We start from the raw sequence: 17901 nt of genomic DNA, 5'->3' as shown, positions 1-17901 counted from the left end.
TCACTTTCAGGGGGCTAAGGGCTGGCTCCCCCTCCAGAAGGGTGAATTAAAGCTCAGCCACCTGTGAGGCCAGCACAGAGCCGCCAAACCTTGCCTGTGGAGCTCACGGGCTCTGCTCCAGGGTGCCACGAGCATGGCACCTTCAGCATTTAGCAGCAGCTCCACAACCAGCTCCCTGGGGCACAGCCCAGGGCGTGGGCTGGAGGGATCTCCCCTGGGTACAGAGGATGGGTGAAAGGCACAGGGGGGAGCCTGGGGGCTACACTGCAGACCTTTAACGCCGCGAGCTGGGCTTTAGCACACCACAAGCCCAAAGCTTCCCCTCGGACAGCTTTCTAAGGCCAGGACACAGGCAGGATCCAGCCTGGGGCTGCAGCCGGGAGCCCGGAGCCCCCCGGTAGATGGCACGCACGGCCCCGGCGCGGCGCTGGCGAGAAACCCGAGCCGGGGAGACACTCCCCGGGAGCTGCCGGGGGCCGGGAAGGAGGAAACACGGGCTGTGCCCGGCCACAAGCCGCTCCTGCTGCGCGGAGGAGGGAGCGACATGGGCAACCGCTGCAGCTGCGGCCGCCCGCGGTGAGTGGGGCGGCGGCGGGCAGGGGGTGGGCATCTCCCCCCCCAAACCGCCACCGCCACCCCGATAAGTTTTTTTTGGGGGGGTCCGCAGCCCGGCTTCCCCCTGGTCGGGGCTGAGAAGAGCCGAGGGACCGAAAATCAGATCCCCCAAAGCAAAGCAAGCGCCGGGAGGGGCACCCTGCAGGCAGGGCACTCGTCGGGGACCCCCTGTCCGCTCCTGTCCCCGCTTGGGGAGCCCTGGCAGCTCCTCCTGGTGCTGTGGGTCCGTGCCCCTGGGGGGACACAGCCCTGTAACACCCCCCCAGCCCACTATTTCTTGATGAAAAAGGGCAGAGGGGGGAGCATCCTGCGGTGCCAGGTCTGCTGAGCCGCCGGGGGGGGTGCGAGGGGGGAGCGGCGGCTGCCGGCCGGAGCCCGGAGGACGTCCCCTGCTCCAGCGCCGGCTTTGCGAAAGCGTCCGAAAATCGCCGCCGCTTTTTTAATAATTAAAAGCGGCACAGCATCACCTAGCGGCTGCAGCAGGGGAGGGGGGGTCAGGAAGTTCGGGATTCAGGGCTAGAAAGTGCAGGTGGGAGGCAAGTGGGTGACATCTCCCCACCAAAAGCCCCTTTTCCTACGTCCTCTGCCCGGTGACTGGGGGAAATGAGGCACCGGGGGCATCCCTTGGGACAGGGCTGGGGGCGGTGAGAGCCAGGGGTGCTCTCATGTCGTGGGGCGCTGCCAGGTCCAAGCAGTGCCAGGCCCTGTGCAAACACTGCTGCTACTGAAGGAGGAACAAACCCGGATCTGGAGGTCACTCGCCCAGGCAGGGTCGAGCAGGAGAGCAGCTTTGTGCTCTGACTGGGGAGCAGCAATGGCTCCTGCAGGCTCCTCTGGGGCAACGTCAAGTTCTGCCATCCCAAGGGACCGGGGCTGCTGTGTCCTGCGTGATTTTATTCCCAGAGGCTGCCTGGAAAGCAAGAAGCTGGTGTGGAGTTTCTGCTGGTGGCAGCAGGGGCAGGGCTCTGGCCAAAGACCCTTTTGCCCCCAGCACCCTTGAGGGACTTGAGTGCTACCACCTGCTGTAGGGGCTGTGTGGGGCCCTAAAAAAGCAGAGCTCTTTAGCTCTCTCTCCCCAGGAGCATCTTTCCCTGCCCTGCAGGGAATATGCTGTTGGTAACATGGGCTGTGGGACACCTACAGAGGACCACGACCAAGCACAGTGAAGCCCCACTGCAGCAGTTTGCGTGGTTCATGGCTTCACCTCAGTGACAGAGGGGGAAAAAAATGCTACCTAATTTTAGTTCAGGCATCAGAACCGCTTGTGTTTTTGGGTATTTTCTCAGCACGACAGCAGTGACAGCAAAGAGCTGGGCTTCCTAAAGAAAGCTGAAACTCACAAAAGGGCTCAGGGGAGGCAGGCACCCCGCTGCTGGATGGAAGATCCTGGTCATGATCGCTGCCAAAGTGTGGGCCTTAAGCGGGGGCAAATGGCAAGAGACCGAGGAGGTTCCTGACATTGTCAGAGAAAAGCCATTACCACAAAGCCATAGCCTTGTGTAGGGCAGAGATCAGGATGCTGCTGAGACAGGGAAAGGAGAAGCAGCGTATCGCTGTGCGCTGTCATGCAGAATACAGCCTAGCAGGCTGTGAGTTAGTTACAACACATATGACCTGGTTTTGAGAAGAGGAGGGGAGAGGTTTACCCTGCTCTCGTTTCCCTTGCCACATCCTTTCTAATTACTGCAGATCTGAGGCAAGGAGATGCCATCTCCTGCTGGGCCACGATTAGCCTGCAGACAGCCTCAGCATACCTCCAGCCTACACACTACCTGCTAACGCTCTCTCTGCAAAGAAAGACAACCCAAACAAGACAGAGCAGCTTGGAAAGCTGGTTCAGGGACCCACCTCCCAGGAAAGAGGCAAGGGACCCTGTCAATTTTACTTCAAATGGCATTATTTTAATTACAGTGCACAACCTGCCTGAATACTGTAAGGAAGCAAAGGCCTGAGGTACACAAGGCTTGCCAGGGAGGGCCCTGGAGACCCTGCGAGCTCACAGGAATGTTGGAGGAGGGAGCTGAAAGTTAAAATTCCCCCTCCCCCCCAAGACAAGGTTGCCTTGCTGGCAGATTTTGTCTGCCAGGGACTGGAGGGCTGGCGGGACACAGCAGAGGGGTGAGAAGCAGCATTGGATCCTGTTGTGCAGGCATGCCCCCCCCGCTCTCCCCAGGGCTGCCTTTGACTTCCCAGCTCCAGCAGGCCTAGTTAATCATTGCTGGCCATTTCAGAGGTTTTCCAGGTTCTTGGCCGTTATTTTCCTTTTCTCCTTTTGCCATTAGAGCACCAAAGCCATTACTGCACAAACCAGCCACCTCCCCAAAATGCCTCTAAAAGAAGACAGAGGCAAAGCTCTGCCTCGGGGGCTGCTTTGTGGCAGACCTGCCTGGCGAATGCACACCCCGTGGGACACACGCTGCTCCTTGGTACCAGCTGGGAGCTCTTCAGCCCCTTTCAGAACACTGCCTGCCCCTTTTCAGCTGTGCTACAGCCCACAGGGGGCTGGCACCTGCTCTCCTCCAGACATGTGAGTGTGCTGCAAGGATAATATTTGCTTTGTGCTGCAGGGCTAACATTTGCTTCGCGCATCTGGCACGGAGTGTGACACGGCTCTGCTCGGCTAGGCAGATAGGAGCTCAGCTCCTGGCTCTGTTGTTGCAGCAGGAAGGAATTTGGCTCCCATCCGCACCATGGCTGGGCCGTAGCTGTGTTTGGCTTGTTGCTCTCTGGTCACACAGGTACAGACAAGATTAGGGTTTGGCTTGGCTTGTATAAAGTGCACAGCTTGTTTGGTTTGGTAGCGTTTTAGGTGGAAAGCTGTGAACAGGAAAAACACAGTCTGAAACATTAAATCAGCACATGGGCTGTGCAGCTCTTCCTTGGGCACGGGGGCTAAAGCACGGGGCATGGGGCTATCAGAGCATCTGGCCCTAAGAGAAATGTTTTGTGCTAGCTGAGATCACGCTCAGCACCCCACATCTTTGGCAACTGAGCTGTGGAAACACAGTTGAAAAACCACAGTGAAATCTGTTCCCACTCACACTGATGCAGGTCCATAGGGACAACCAGACAGGGCAGGACAGCAAGGAGCCTTGTGGGTGTCTATAGGGCACGGTAGATGATTCACAAAAGAAGGAAATGCAGCCCCACGTCTCTCCCTTGGACCTTTTCCCTACAAAAGCTGCTCAGGTTCAGAGGGTGCCTCATTCCACCAGCAGGGCTGGAGCCTGTGGAGCTGGTCAGGGCGTCCTGGCAGCCCCAGACACCACAAACAGCATGGATTCAGTACCCTGGGGTGGTGCATTTGGGTTTGCGTGTTATGAGAGCAGAGGCTGGGGCTTCTCCGGGCTGATGTCTCTCTCTCATTTCAGGAACTGTCTTTCACTTTTTAAAAGGAAGAAGGAAAAGCAAGGTAAGGATTTGTGAAGATGCTCTACAGCACAAGAACGGGGGACATAAATCAGCCCCTGGTTAGCTGGCATTCATCAGCGCTGGCTGTAAATGCACCCCTGAGGCTGAGGTGCTCTCCCAAATTCTTCTGTACCTAACCTTTCTCAAGAGCAGAGGCAAGAGGCAAAATTTCATTAAAATTTACAGCGAGGGGTATGATATGCCATGGAGCTCGGCAAGGGGGAGGGAAGGGGCTTCAGAAGTATCTTTAAAATACCAAAGTCTCGCATCGAAAAGTTTGTGAGTGCTCTCAAGAGGCAGCAAAGCAGAAGCTGCATCAAACTCCCCTAAGTGCCACAAACATCCATCTGAATATCAGTGTCCCAGGATAAAGGGGGGTCCTACATAGCCCAGTCGTGTCCTGTGGCCTTTGGACCATGCTGGGCAAAATATGTTTGCAGGCAGCAGAGGAAATAACAAAGTTAAAACTGGATCTGACTTCTCCAAGGGCCTGACAAGGAAGCTCTCTGTGCTGTGTGAGTCTTCCTAGGTTCTGCCAAGAACATTGCGGTCCACAGCATGTTGTCATCCCAGGAAACCTTATTTTTTCCAAAGAAACAAGCCCAGGCTTTCTTCTCGGAGGCAGGCCTCAAAGACAGCGTTAGGGCTGAGGATGTCAGATGGGGTGGAAATTTGATTTGCGTCCAGTGGAGAGAGCCCATGTGCCAGATGCTGCATTTCTGAATTCAGAGATGGAACAATAAACAGTTGTGTTAACCTGATCCACTGGTGTTTCTTTTTCAGGAACTGATTTGATACACGAGAGCCAACAGCACCAGCCTGGCAGGAAGGTAAACAGCTTCCCAGAGTTGTTTTGCTTACGGGATACCGACAGGACAGAGCTGACCATCACCTCCTGGCCTAGAGGGGTCAGGGAGATGTGGGGCCATTATCCACAGCTGTGAAATGCCTCATCTGATGTAGGCTGGGTTTGGCTCTGGGAACAATGTGGAAATGTTTTTTTTCCCCTAAAAGTGAAGTGGAAGCAGTAGGATGAAACCTGTCTCTCTGAGCAGGAGGTGTCAGAGGGCTGGGGGTGCTGGGGGCAGCATGCAGGCATCTGGGCAGGTGTAGCAGTAGCCCAGAGCTGACCGTCTGGAGCTTTTTCTCCCCAAAGGCTCCAACGTACGAAAATGTCTCGGACTCTCCCATCTACGCCACTGTGAGTAAACCCAAGAACATGAAGCAGGACGACAGCATTCATTATGCAGACATCCAGGTGTTCACCAAGATCCGGGAGCGCTCCGCGGAGGAGGTGAAGAACTTGCAGATGCAGAATGCCACAGAATATGCCACCCTCAACTTCCCCCGGCCCAGGCTGAAATATGACAGTAAGAACGGGACGCTGGTTTAAAAGGCTTGGTGCCTCCCTCCTCGTTCAGCAGCAAAAGGATTTCACAGACTTAGAGATGCCGTAGACTTGAGCTAACCTCATGGACACGTTGTGTCTGCCTGCGAAGCAGAGAGGCTGTGTCTTCCACCTGCGTGTGCCTTCAGAGGACAGAGGCGTATTTATTCTCACATGAGGAACAGTTACCTGTCTGGTTCTGCTGGCAAAAAAAAAAAGCCACTTCTTCCCCTTGGAAAATCCGTGTTGCCTCTGAAGCTGGCAACCCATCTTCTCTCTGCCCTGCGAGATGGCAGAGCTGCTGCTTGGCTGGTGATGGCTAAAATCACAGCCTGGAGCTGCCAGGAGGATGTTCCAAGCGCGGTTGTGCCGGCAGATTTGGGAACAGGGGATAGAGGAGTCCATACTGGGACAAGGGAGATGTTGCCTGGGATTTTATGTTGAGGTTAAGAAAATTCTGCAACGTGCAGAATGATATGGGGATGATACTGTGAGGAAATTGTATGGAAGTTTTAAGAGTATCTGCCGCAATGTTTTCCTCCAACACCAGCCACTGTATGCTGCAGTCATGCACTCTGTGCATCCCTCTTCTAAAAAAGCAGTGTTTTACAGCCATGCACAGCATACTGAGACCAAGGCCAGAAATGCAGAATTAACTGAAGGGTACAGAACAATTCCTTTCACTGAAGGGCGGTACTGACACGCATCCTTACCCCAAGGTGCACAAAAGTGAGCACTGAGCTCTTGGCTCTGACTGGCAATGAAAGAAGGCAGATTTGCAGGTTATCTGTAGGGCAGCCATTTAAAAGCCACTGCCTATATTTAGGGCAGTTATCCAATCCTTAGAGCACAGTAGCTGTTTGCATGCCTGAGACACTAGGAATGAATCCTGGCCAACTTTAGAGAAGGCTTTGGACTTTTTCTCCATGTTTTCTTATTTTGTACTGTCAGCCTTAGTTATAAAACCCTGTAAAGCAGAGCACATACCATGTGGTGTTTTCTGCTAAAGCTCCCAAATACACATTTGAGAATTTATGGGTTTAAAATAATGTCAGTAATGCAGTACAGCAGCCGTCCAAAAGGCTTCTGCCACTGGATTGAGATTGACATTTGCACCATTGGCAGTAGCAGAGTGCTCCCAAGCAGTGTCCTCAGGCCCTAAATCAATGATTAGCACGTTCTGTTCCTCAGCAATGGTCTGCATAACCAAATGCAGGTCATGGAACAACCTGTTTATTGCCATTGTTGAAAAATGGACTTCATTGTACACTTTATAAACATGCATCATTTTGCATATTATGGCTTAGCTATATGAAAAAAAAAAAAAAAAAAAAAAAAAAAAAAAAAAAAAAACATGAAGGAGTTCCTGCTCGTTACAAAAAATAAAGCTGGTACGGGTAGTGTGTACTAAGATGAAAGTGTTTTAAGGACCAATCCTACAATTTTTCTGCTCTTTTTGCCTGTGCTATCCAGTGGACCTCAGCAGGGCTATTAAAAGGCCAGAGTAAGGTTTGCAGAAGGAAGAAATTTGTCTCCATTTTCAATAATGGAGACAGTTTATTTTTCTGCCTGAACTGTGTTTTTTTTTGCCCATGCTATTGAACTGACCTCTGCACGGCTATTGCAAGGCCTGCAGCAAAAGACCCTTCACTTACAATGGGCACAGTATTATGCTGTTTGAGGGCTGGCTCTTCTGAGTGCCAAGGACAAAAACCCATAGCGAGGAGGACTGAATGGGCAGGGGGGGACAATTTAGGGGACACGGGACTGCCTGAGCACTCGGTCCTGCTTAGCCCAGCCACCGGAGGGGCTCCCGGGACACAGCCCCAGGCCCAGCCAGTGCTGAGCAGCAGCTGGGGACCTCCTCGCACTGAGCTGCTGGTACCAGAACTGAAAAGGCACACGGGTTAAAGCTCAAACCAAGCCCTCTGCAGCGCAGGAATAAATATATATATATATTTAATACATTTATTAAGTATAGACTATAATTCACCAGAGGGGAGGTTTTCTGGAAGGTGCTGACTCCAACAAGTCATTTTTAAAGACAATTTGACAGAAACTGCCTGTTACTGCAGTGTCAAGCACCGTGAAGGGTCTTTTTTTGTGGTACTGGAGCTTTCCTCACCACCAGGCAAGCTGGGGTTGGGGACAGCCCAGCACTGGGTCTGCTCCTGGGCACAGCCTGGGGTAAATCTGCACATGCAGCATCGACTTGTACCAGTGTGGCACCGGGAAAAGCAGGGCCTTGGATCTCTAAAATGTGAAAATCACGTATTTTAGAGTAAGGGTTTTTCTAAAAGCCTTTATTTTGCAGTGAATATTAACAGATTCCAGCTACATGCCCGGTGTTACCCAAGGTTGCCTGTTTAGGGGTTAAACGAGTGTTAAACGCATCAAGTGCTCCTCGGACATTAAACACTTGATTTTCAGCGTGAACTGATAAATTCGCACTTTATCCCGGTGGCAGGGGGTTCCTGGGGCTGACAGGGGGTTCCTGGGGCTGACAGGGGACCTCGCCCCCATGGAAACGCCCTCGCCTTCGGGGGCCGAGCCCTCGGCCCGGCCCGCCCCGTTCCCAGCCCCGTTCCCGTCACCATGGCAGCGGCGACGCGCGGGGGCCGGGTCCGCAGCCGGCCGGCCGCAGGCAGGGCCTCGGCTCCCGGTTCTCGGTGCCACCGCAGCCCCGGCGTTCCTCAGCCCCCGGGACCCTCCGTTCCCCGCAGCCCGGTGTCCCCGGGCCTGCCCCGCTCCTGCTCCAGCCCCCTCCCCGGTTGCCCGTCCTCGCTCCGGGCCCCCCTCGTCTCTTGCTGCCAGCACGGTGGACCCCAAAAGCCCCAGCCCGCAGCAGGGGCAGCAGCAGGCCTGGGCTCCGGCAGCCTTCAGACCCCTGACTTGCAGCCCTGGACACGCCAGAGACAGCATCAGCCATCGGCCTACAGGTTATATGCCTTTAAAACATCTTTAAATATCGCATTTGCCACTGCTGTGCCATTTCTTTCCCCATGAAAGTCTTTCATGGGGTCTTTCTCGTGGGGTGTCTCTTAAGGAGTCTCACCGTTTTCCATTCTGGTAGCTCGTCCAAACTCCCCCACCTCTCCTTTCACCAGACATTTCTCCAGAATCCCAAAAGAAGACAGAGCAAAAAAAAAATACAGATTACCCCCAAAATCCCAAATATAAATGTCAGTTTGGGGAATTGTTTCCTAAAGTTACTTACGAGTGTTTGCTGTCAGGGTCGTTTAACACTGAATCAAATAATACCCTGAATATTTGACACAAAGGAATTTGGATTCTCCTTGCACAAATGCAGAAGATAATTAGACCCTATGTGCACTATGAGCTAATGTAATCAGCAATCTTTTCTACATAACGTTTCAGAGGAATTCTGCCCCATGTACATCCTTTACATGTGGAACAAAATATGAAAATGTATATTTTTCCCTAAGATAGTAGCCCTTAAATATATATTTTTTTTCAGGCAGTAATAAAAGGGGGAAACTTTCCTCCTTTCTGTTGGCTATATTCAGGCATTGCATTGCTAAGTCTGTTTCCCTCTAAGAAAATTCTTTGTTCTTAATATGTTTGCTTCAAGGGGGGAGGAGCACTGCTGCTACGTTCCTCCTGGCGCTGAGCTGTGGCACCCAGCATGGGAACTCCAGTGGATGTGGTGCCCCATCACACATCACAGCCTGCTGCATCGTCCGTGAGTTCCCTGGAGTATTTTTTGTGCCTGAGCATTGTTTGGGATGCTTAATGGGAGGCTGGGAGAGAGCACTCAGTGACACGAAAGCATTAGTTGTTTTAGACAGGTTCCTGCAGTCGTGGCTGCACAAGCTTTGTCTTGAACCTCACTCTTATTTCCCCAACTAAATTATTATTAGCAAGAGCTCAGCTGTGGCTGTTGATTCTTCTCTCGTTCTCAAGCACTGATAAGGTAAATAATCAGTGAATGTTGATAAAGTGCTTTAAAATCCTTGCATAGAGAGCTTGAGGGAAGGCTCAGGTGTTTGTGCTGGTGTTGTGCTGTGACACGACGGCTGTCACCTCACAGCTACAGGAAATGGAGCAGGAACTGGGCTGTGTCGTGCACCTTGCCCAGGATTCAGCAGGCGAAAGCACAGAGGTTATGCTGAAAGCAGCCAGGAGAGGGCAGTGGCACCAACCAAACTGCCACCCGGCGCGTTTGTTTTGAAGGTCACTCGCACCAGGACAAGCAGGCGCCGAGATCCTTCTCGTTTCACTGCCTCCCTTTACCTTCATCTCGGAATTACTCTTCGTGAGTGTTAAAAGTCACTCTTGAAAGGTAGAATTATGAAGCATTAGTTTTTCTTCTTGCAAATACAACATTCAAAGGCAGCTTTTGTGATGCTATGCAGCTGAAGGAAAAATATTATTCCTTCTACAAGTAGCTTGAAATATAAGAGTGAAACACAAAGAGGGAAGAAATGGAGTTTAATCTTTAAAAAGTATTTTCAGCACACACAGACACCCAAGATGAATTTATGTTACCACAGTGAACAGAAAAATGGCCCAGCACTCTCTACCACTCTAGCCATCAGAAATGGCCTAGTTTCTATTCTCTGACATTCCTGTTGTCAAAGCAAGGCAGTTCTGTTTCAGAGATAAGAATCCCCATGTGGAAAAAAATCTTTGATGACAGAATCTCTTACGGACAACACACTGCGAGCAGGCCGTTCCCCAAACCTGCCCTGTGTAATGGGAGCACTTCGCCCTTTTCTGTGCTCCAGCAGGTAGAAGCTCCACAGTAGGGATATCACTGAGAAATGCTTCTCAGGACTGAAAATTATATAAATATTTTTAAATTTCCACTAAATGCCACTGAGGTCCATAATCAATTAACTCTTTTTCTCAACCTATCGGCTTATGATGATTTAAGCAATACATTTTACAAATTAATTTGTATTTATCCTTTGTATTTCTGTGCTGTTTGAACAGATTATCTCTTTATTCTTATTTTTAATCCTGCAAATTTGGGTCATGTCTCCAGTATAAAGTCTGTGCCTCCCTATGGTTTATCTCTTCTTCAAAGGACGAGTGTAAATATCTAGAGCTTGTAGGGATTGTGAGCATACAATATTTAATCTGCTATTAAAGTCATAAAACAAATTCTAAAAACAATCAGAGAACACCTAACAGCCATCTGCCACCTCCTTTGTGCTTCCCAAGTACATGTGATTTCTCTTTTGTACATCTGCAGTTTGTTTATTTTTAGTTCCAGAAATTGCAGGATTACAGGGAAGGGATGACCTCAGCATTGCTACCTGTAAACTTCTATGAATGTATATTTACAATGAAGCATTGAAAAACAGATAAAATATATATATATATATATATTCGTTTAGATTATCAGACAAGAATATCATTGTAACGTTCACAGAAAAGGCTCCAAATGTTTTGTTGTGTTTTTCAAATGAGGTCACTTCCTTTTTGATAGGGAAAACACTCAGTTTTTATATGAAATTTTCTTGAAATTGCAAGGGCAGAGCCTACTTGTTTGCATTATACAAAATAGGGATAGATGTTTCCTGTCATCTAATTAATGGCATTTTGAGTAATTTTGAGTCTCAAAAGCAAACTGGATCGAGGTACTAACCAACAACATGTTTGTTTTTAAATGTGTATCTCACTTAGAAATGCTTGGCCAGATATTTGGAAACCTGAAGGCTCTGTCTGAATAGTGTTGAGTTGCTCTGGGGACTGGCAGACGGAGCACCTGGCAGAAGGTGGTTTCATCCATCCCGAGAGGTTTTTTGTGTTTTTTCAGGGTGTTTTGTGCAAGATGAGATGAAGTTTGAGATATTGCCTAGAGATACCTGATACTTTCTTTCTGGAATGAATGCAGTTATTTTTGATTTAGAGACTTTGCTGAGGTTCGTATTTAATTCTAATTTGGAAGTTTTCAGTCTTATTTCTTCTCCAGACTCCATTGCCACCGCAGCTAGGGCAGAGCCCAGTGCTGTGCAAATATTGCAGCTGTCTTGTGGCCTGGTTTGCAGCTTCCTGCCTCTACTGGGTTGCTGAAAACGCCGCTGTTTCTTCGGGGCTGCAGAGCAATTGCAGAGAGCTAAATCTGGCAGCTCATACAACCTTTCCTCTCGCTTTTCTAGCTGAGCAAGATGTCTGCTATTTGCTGACTCTCTCCCTGCCCCCACACCGGACAGGGCTCGCAGTGTTTGGTGGGTTTGAAAAATCTCTTTTTACGCAGCAGGTTTCGTGTGAGCACGGCTGCTTGGAAATAGGTTTCAGATGTTTTCCCCAACTCAGCCCAGGGCCTGCATCATGTAAGCTGAAGCGTTTCTATAGGAACTGTGTGACATCTCTCCCGCTGCTCCCCGGCAGCTCTCTCGCGAGCATGCCCAGTGCAAGCCCTGACTTTGGCTCAACTCTCCGTGTGCAGTAACGGGCTGCACATATGGGACTATGAATGCGGTTCCCGATGAGCTCCAACTCTTTGTCTTTGGGAGGCGGAGAAGAGGTCGTGCCCAGAGCCCAAGGATCTGCCCTGTGTCCTCTGAGACCCTCGCCCGTCGGCGGGCTCGTGGAGAATGCTCGCCTGCTTGGCCAGGGGGAATTTGCTGGATATTCTGCAGGAGGGCTTCACGGAGGTAAATGCATGTCCCAGATCTCACGCAGACCTTCCCGGGGTAAGGCAGCGTGCTTTTGTGCAGCATCTCTTAAGGGCTGCTATGTCCCCCAGCGCTTTTTGGAGCAGAAGAGGAGAAAAACGAGCAAGATTTCGGGGCTGGGGAGGGGGCAGAGCTGTTTTCTAGCAGGAGGGAATAGGGTGCAGCTCAGCTGGGGGTCTGCAAAGCAGCAATAGTTCTGAAGAGTTTGTGGCTGGTTTACACCTGGTGGTTTTAGCTTGGAGTTCTTATTTTCTTTGCAGAGCTTTTGCTTTTGTAGCAGAAAATAAATATAAATTGCAGCGAGCTATGGAGAATGGTTTATTTTACATAATGGATTCCTTTCTTGAGCATATGAAGTCTGTATGTTTGAGGGCTGTTAGGAAGCCTGTAAATCTGCTAAGTGGGCACACAGTTCTTGGGAGAGGCTGACAAAGAGCAGGATGGTTTGTTGTTTTTTTTTCCATCCTCTTCTGTAGATTATATTACTTGGGGACTGAAATTTGTCTTGGTCAGGAAAATATTATTTTTCAAGTGTTCTTTATTGGATTATTCTAGTGTCAGGGAGACAGATAAATCATAAGGAGTGAGAACTAGCAAGAAATTCATGAGATGGGAATCCTGTGACTGCATGGGGAGGGCAGATTGCTGCCGACTTCCCTTTTTAGGGTGCACAAGAAGTTAGTCTACAGAGAGTCCAACCAAACTGAGTGCTAAATGCCAGGTCTGCATTCATCATGCAGACCATGCTGGAGCACGACTGCCCCTCTGTAAACTGGGGAGGAAAGAACGTTGTGGGGGCTTGTTCAGAAACCCAACAGCAAGTGCTATTTCCTCTCTTACCTGGTGCCAGGGATGGTCTCTTGGTACGTTTTATTCTTTCCTAGAATGCATATCCTGCTTTGTTTCTGTTCTTAGTGGTTCCTCATCCTTTCATGGCCCAGACCCCACCTCCCTGTTCTGCCCCCACGCTCCATTCTCTACAGAACCTGCACATCCCTCCTGGGCTTAACACCGCCAGCCAGCAAGGGGAACACAGACGGGGCATGAAACTTGAGCTTCACGCCAGCCACAGGTCTCCTCTGATTGTGCTGCCTGGCCATGTAAATACTCATCCCCTCCTCCACACTGTCTCAGTCTCATTTTTAGCTAGCAAAGGTGTTGTTTTAGCTCAAGTTGTAGAGCCTTACACTTCTTGTTCTCGAGGGCAGCAGATCTTTCCCTGGTCTAAGCTAGTAGTAACCTGTGTGTTAATAATGGGCATAAAGTACAATTTTACACACAATGCTAGCCCAGTTCAGAGTGGTTTTACCCATATGCCACCCAGCTGTGGGAATAAAAGCCCCTCTCCTACCATAAAAACCATATAAACTGACGTTCACTCTCATGCCCAGGCTTAATTTCACCCAGTGAGGTATTGCAGGAATTGCCTCACTAACTCGGTGCCTGTTGTTCTTTTGATAGAGCATCTTTTCTGGCCAGGGGGCTCTTTGGGTGGCTAGCTACCTCGGAATACAAGGACGTATTTTCCAAATCTGTTTATAAGAAATTCACATACATGAGCGAGTAAGTAAATAGCAAGCTCCTACGTGTTTGTGCAGAGCTCAGCCCTGAACACGCTTAGAACCTGGAGGCTAAGTATAGTGCCAGTTTCTCTGGGGATATTGATTGTATGTCTCTGTCTTGCACGTTTGGTAAATAATCCATGCCTGGAAAGTTTTCCAGCAGCCACGATGCGACAGGCAAGTTTCTTGCTTCTTTGCACTCTTCCCTCTCCATCCATCCTGCTGGTTAGGAGCCTTATTATGTCATGACCAGGGATGGAGAATGCAGTGCAGTTGTCCCTTCTGCAGCTAATGCCTGTTCTGCTTCACAGATCACTTCTTAGACTGATGCTTTCTCCATGATGAACATAATCACGGATTGCTAACGGGCCCCAGTAAACTGCAAGTTCAGGGCAGTGTATTTCCTTCCCTTTCAGAGTCCCTGTGCCAAAACAGGTTGCAGAGAGTGTCATCTACAGACGTCTAAAGAGGGATGAGTTTTGTTTAATATTGAAATGCAGTGAACTCCCCTGAGGCATCACACAGCTCCCGTCCCCCTCTCATTAACAGCCTATCCTGCCTCAAAGGTGTTTCCCTGCTGTTTATAGAGACTTACATTGCTCTGAGACAGCTAAATAATTCAATCCCACAGCTGGATGGTGTCATGGGAATGTATGGCTGCTAAAAGCTGCAGTTTATAATGCAAGGAAACCCCAGGAGGCAGGGGCTCCTCTGTGGTCACCGTGTCATTGTGGCCTCAGCTTGCTCTTGCTCATTGAGGCAATGTTTGTTTGAGATAGCTGCTCACACTCCTGCAGTTCATTAAGACAGATGGGGCAAGCAGAAATGTGTCAGAAACGGGCCTGACAGCTCCAAGATGTTAATGTGGCTGTATTTTAACAATTACCTGCCTTCTCTTTTTGAAGCTGGAAGGTCATTTCTTCTGGTGGATTTAGTCAGAAGCTGCTTGTGTGCCAGGAGTCATTTGAAACAGGAATCTGTGCCCCCCAGTCTGCACTGAGCACCAGGCCTAGGTCTGGCTCAGTTTCCCAGAGCCCAGGCAAGAGGTTAATTTGAGCTCAGGGTTTCCCACCAGCAGCAAAGTGAAGTACAAGGTTGGCTCTGTCTACGTGGGAAATGCCTGCACATCTTGCGCCAGGAGGACCGCCAGTCGCCAGCAGTATGAGCGCAGGAGGCGATGCAGTGTGAGCAGGGGTCTGTGCTCGCTCCCAGGTAGGCTGCACAGGGCCTGAGTGCTCACTAAGCGGTGGGTTTGCAGCTCAGTGTCCCCTGCAGTGGGTATTCCCTGCATTTCCTGCACACGCAGCCTCTCTCCTCGCTGTTCAGCTCACTTGAGGTCATTAGGTAGTGTCCTGTCTGTGAGACCGGAATCCTTGCTGTGAGAAGTGACCTGGGCTTTGCTTTGCTTTCCTGGTTGAAGTAATTTTCTGGCACTCTAGAGTGGCTGCTGTCTTGTTCTGGCAGCCATTCTGTTCTCCTTGGTGTAACATGCTTGATCTCTGTTAAAAATGGCTCTGCTACTGGGATCCTAGCAGTAGAAACTTGCACTCACCCTCTCCTTGCAATGACTGCTATTTTTAGCTAATAGGATTCGCTATGAAGAGACTCCTGTCTCACTCATCCAGGTTGTCTCCAACAGGACTGCCAACAAGGGAAACATTTTTATCACAGTTAGGGCTTGAGCAGTTAGGGTTCGGTCCCTGCCTGAGGTTCACTGTATGTTTAAGCCAGGTTGTGCTTTGGTTGTTTGGTTTTAGTGCCTTTTATCCTGGACCAGGAATCCTCAGTGTGTGCCTCTTCCCCTTCTCTGTATGAAGGGCTTCTGCCTGCAAAAAGCACCGCTCGGTCACGCTGCGTGCCCAGTCTCTTCACCAAGCTCCTTTCCCCTGTCTGTACAGGGCTAGTGACTGCACACAGCTAAAGAAGGAACAAAGCTCCTTTTTCTCTCCTGAAGAATCAGGGGATGTCTCAGTGTAGCTTGTTTTGACAAACCTTAGGCTTTATTTGGGTGCAGTGGAACCATTTGATAATTCCGGGTGAATCATGTGCTCCGTGGTACTGGCAGTTTACAGTAAAAGATCTCATGTGGCTCAGCTCTTTGCATGTATGCCTGATTGGAAACACTGCTTAAATAGAAAATCGCCTCAAAACACCATATTGGGGAAAATAGAGAGGCACTAAAACATCCTGCAAAAGTGCCAGAAATGATCCCTAAAGCAGCAGTGTGGCTTTGAATGGCAGTGCCATTCTGAGCTGTGGGTGTCTGGCTGTTGATTAAGAGGAATGCATCCTAGACAGATTAAATTTACAAGGCTTCCCACCCGGTAGACGTCTGGAGTAGTTGCTGCCTGCAGTACTAGTGAATTTGTTTAAATCAATGGATACCATCTTCAGGTTTCTGAACACAAAAAGAGTGCTCAGAATGGCCACTGCGGGTGTGGACAGTACAGTGAGTAACCCCAGGATTTTTATAAACAGGAGATTGGAGTTAAAGGACGTAAAAAAAAACAGATTAATTACAAGGAGAATGCTTGTGTGTGGTGTTATGGGAATGACAGGCAAAATTACTGCTTGAAGAAATCATACTCGGATGCCACTCACAGAAATACCCCCATCTGGCAGATGGGTCACAGTGAGATCGCTGCGTGACGGCAAGGATACGTCCTGGCAACAGATCAGTGGAAGGACAAGGTTGCTTACATTACGAGGGAAAATGGAGTCATCAGGTGTTTGTTCTGCACAAATTAAATAACTCTTTGGTTCCACAGAGATAAAAAGCTGTCAGACATGCATTTCTCGCTGCTTGCCTGCCTAGGCTCAGTTTCCTAGGAGGAGCCTCAAGGTGAGTTGTTACTACTAGGTGCAACCAACTACTCAGTGTAACTGTCCTTCAGAGGGGAGCGGTGCTGCTGGCACCGGGAGCTCTTTAAAGAGATCTTCTATTTCCATCTACTAAGCAGTTTCCAAATGGATTCTAAAATGCAACATTAGCTGAATAAAATACCAGTGTATACAGGCACTCATAAGAATTGCTTCATCCTGTACTGAAAATCATGTTTCTGGAATGGAGCACAACAGCTGTGTGGCTGTGCAATAGGAAATACAGATCAAAACAGCAGAAAGAATTTAGGGTGTTAGAATGGAAATGGGCCTTGCTGTCTAACACCCAAGCTCTCCTTCTTAATGGGTGAAGGACCAGAAAAGGTCTGGAAAACTTCGCAGTCAAAAATGATGTGTCCTGATGGATCTCTGGGCTCTCTGGAAATTCTTGCTGTTGTTGGCATTCGGGCAATGCATGAAATACAGCTTCAGCTCAAAACTTCACCATTCACAGACTGTCAGTACTTGAGTTGGCATCTGAAAGCCTGCCAGTGAGCTTCTCTCTTAATAGCCCAGTCACTTATTCCCCTCCCAGGATCAATAGGTGGTAGTTTAGTCAAGATGCCAAAGGCTGCTGTCATTTCAACCCAGCCATACCGCCAGGATTTGAGCAAAAACTCCTGTGCTCTTCCCTCTGGAGAGGAGTTTTCAGATGGTGTTTTCTCAATTCTGACACTCCGAATGAAGGGCAGAAGCAGTTCCTGTGCAAGATCAGTGTTCAGAGAGTGGGATTTAAAACTCCTTATATTTGTTCCAAACACGTAGCATGCCAGGAATATCTCTAAAGCATTTCTAAAGATGTGGCCAATGGCTTCTGTTGCAGGCACTTGCTTTCTGAAGTATTGAGCCCAACCTGAACAGCTGATGAATGGCAGTCAGAGGCACTGGTTTCAAAAATATTGACTGAGCACAGAGATCAGAGAGCAGAAGACTGGTCTTTGTGTTCTTGAACCTGGCTCGAGAAACAGATGGCTGGTGCTTGAGGAAAATTCACTGAATTCACTGAACCAAATAAATGGTTTATGTTAAAACAAGCAAAATCCAACAGAGTGTGCCTAGAACATACTGGGGATTAAGGGCTCCGTTGGGCTGCTCCTCCCAAATGTTTGTGCTGCTGAGTGTTTGGAAGTGACCTTTGAAGTTAGGGGAAACATGCTGGCTAGAATTTCAGCAAGACTTCAGCATAATCTTTCTTTCTGGATCTCAGCAAATCTGTGAACAGCCCTTGTCCAGACGTTAGTATGTTGGAAATGTCCATGTTTTCCCTAAGATGAAGGTGAAGGGTTAAGGAGCTCCTGGTCTTTTGCAGCTCACAAGGTATTTCTGTCTCCTGGTGTGCACCAGCCTGCATGGGTGCCTCTTTTTCCGAACTGTGTGGCCATACTGAGGCGTCTTCTGT

At 49.4% G+C, this 17901-nt stretch overlaps 2 protein-coding genes across 3 annotated transcripts in view; both read left to right on the top strand.

Annotated features, from left to right (window-relative positions):
* The first annotated feature begins 459 nt into the window (after positions 1-459).
* C22H11orf52 (chromosome 22 C11orf52 homolog) lies at positions 460-7160 on the top strand. The gene is made up of 4 exons (XM_032202051.1): positions 460-576; positions 3987-4027; positions 4810-4856; positions 5183-7160. Exons 1-4 carry the CDS (start codon positions 545-547, stop codon positions 5417-5419), a joined length of 357 nt encoding a protein of 118 aa, XP_032057942.1. The 5' UTR covers positions 460-544; the 3' UTR covers positions 5420-7160.
* A 4643-nt stretch (positions 7161-11803) lies between these two features.
* DIXDC1 (DIX domain containing 1) overlaps positions 11804-17901 on the top strand; it is a 36363-nt gene continuing 30265 nt past the window's right edge. Inside the window, exon 1 of one of the 2 annotated variants that reach the window (XR_004254136.1) lies at positions 11804-12039. Coding sequence is in view for 1 of the 2 variants with exons in the window: in XM_032201778.1 (XP_032057669.1) it covers positions 11980-12039 (60 nt within the window). In the remaining variant the exon portion in view is untranslated. The remainder of the gene's footprint in view (positions 12040-17901) is intronic. The other variant, XM_032201778.1, reaches the window with a different exon arrangement.

This window comes from Aythya fuligula, chromosome 22 (genome assembly GCF_009819795.1).
Source record: "Aythya fuligula isolate bAytFul2 chromosome 22, bAytFul2.pri, whole genome shotgun sequence".
Lineage (NCBI taxonomy): Eukaryota > Metazoa > Chordata > Aves > Anseriformes > Anatidae > Aythya > Aythya fuligula.
The sequence above is the reverse complement of the archived record's forward strand: the minus strand, read 5'-3'. Positions and strand labels throughout refer to the sequence as shown.

Bases quoted from the DNA above. Each gene is read 5' to 3' on its own strand.
- C22H11orf52 (XM_032202051.1), top strand. From the start codon at position 545: ATGGGCAACCGCTGCAGCTGCGGCCGCCCGCG. The intron at 577-3,986 runs GTGAGTGGGGCG...CTCTCATTTCAG, and splicing joins TGCAGCTGCGGCCGCCCGCG to GAACTGTCTTTCACTTTTTA. The intron at 4,857-5,182 runs GTAAACAGCTTC...TTCTCCCCAAAG, and splicing joins AGCACCAGCCTGGCAGGAAG to GCTCCAACGTACGAAAATGT.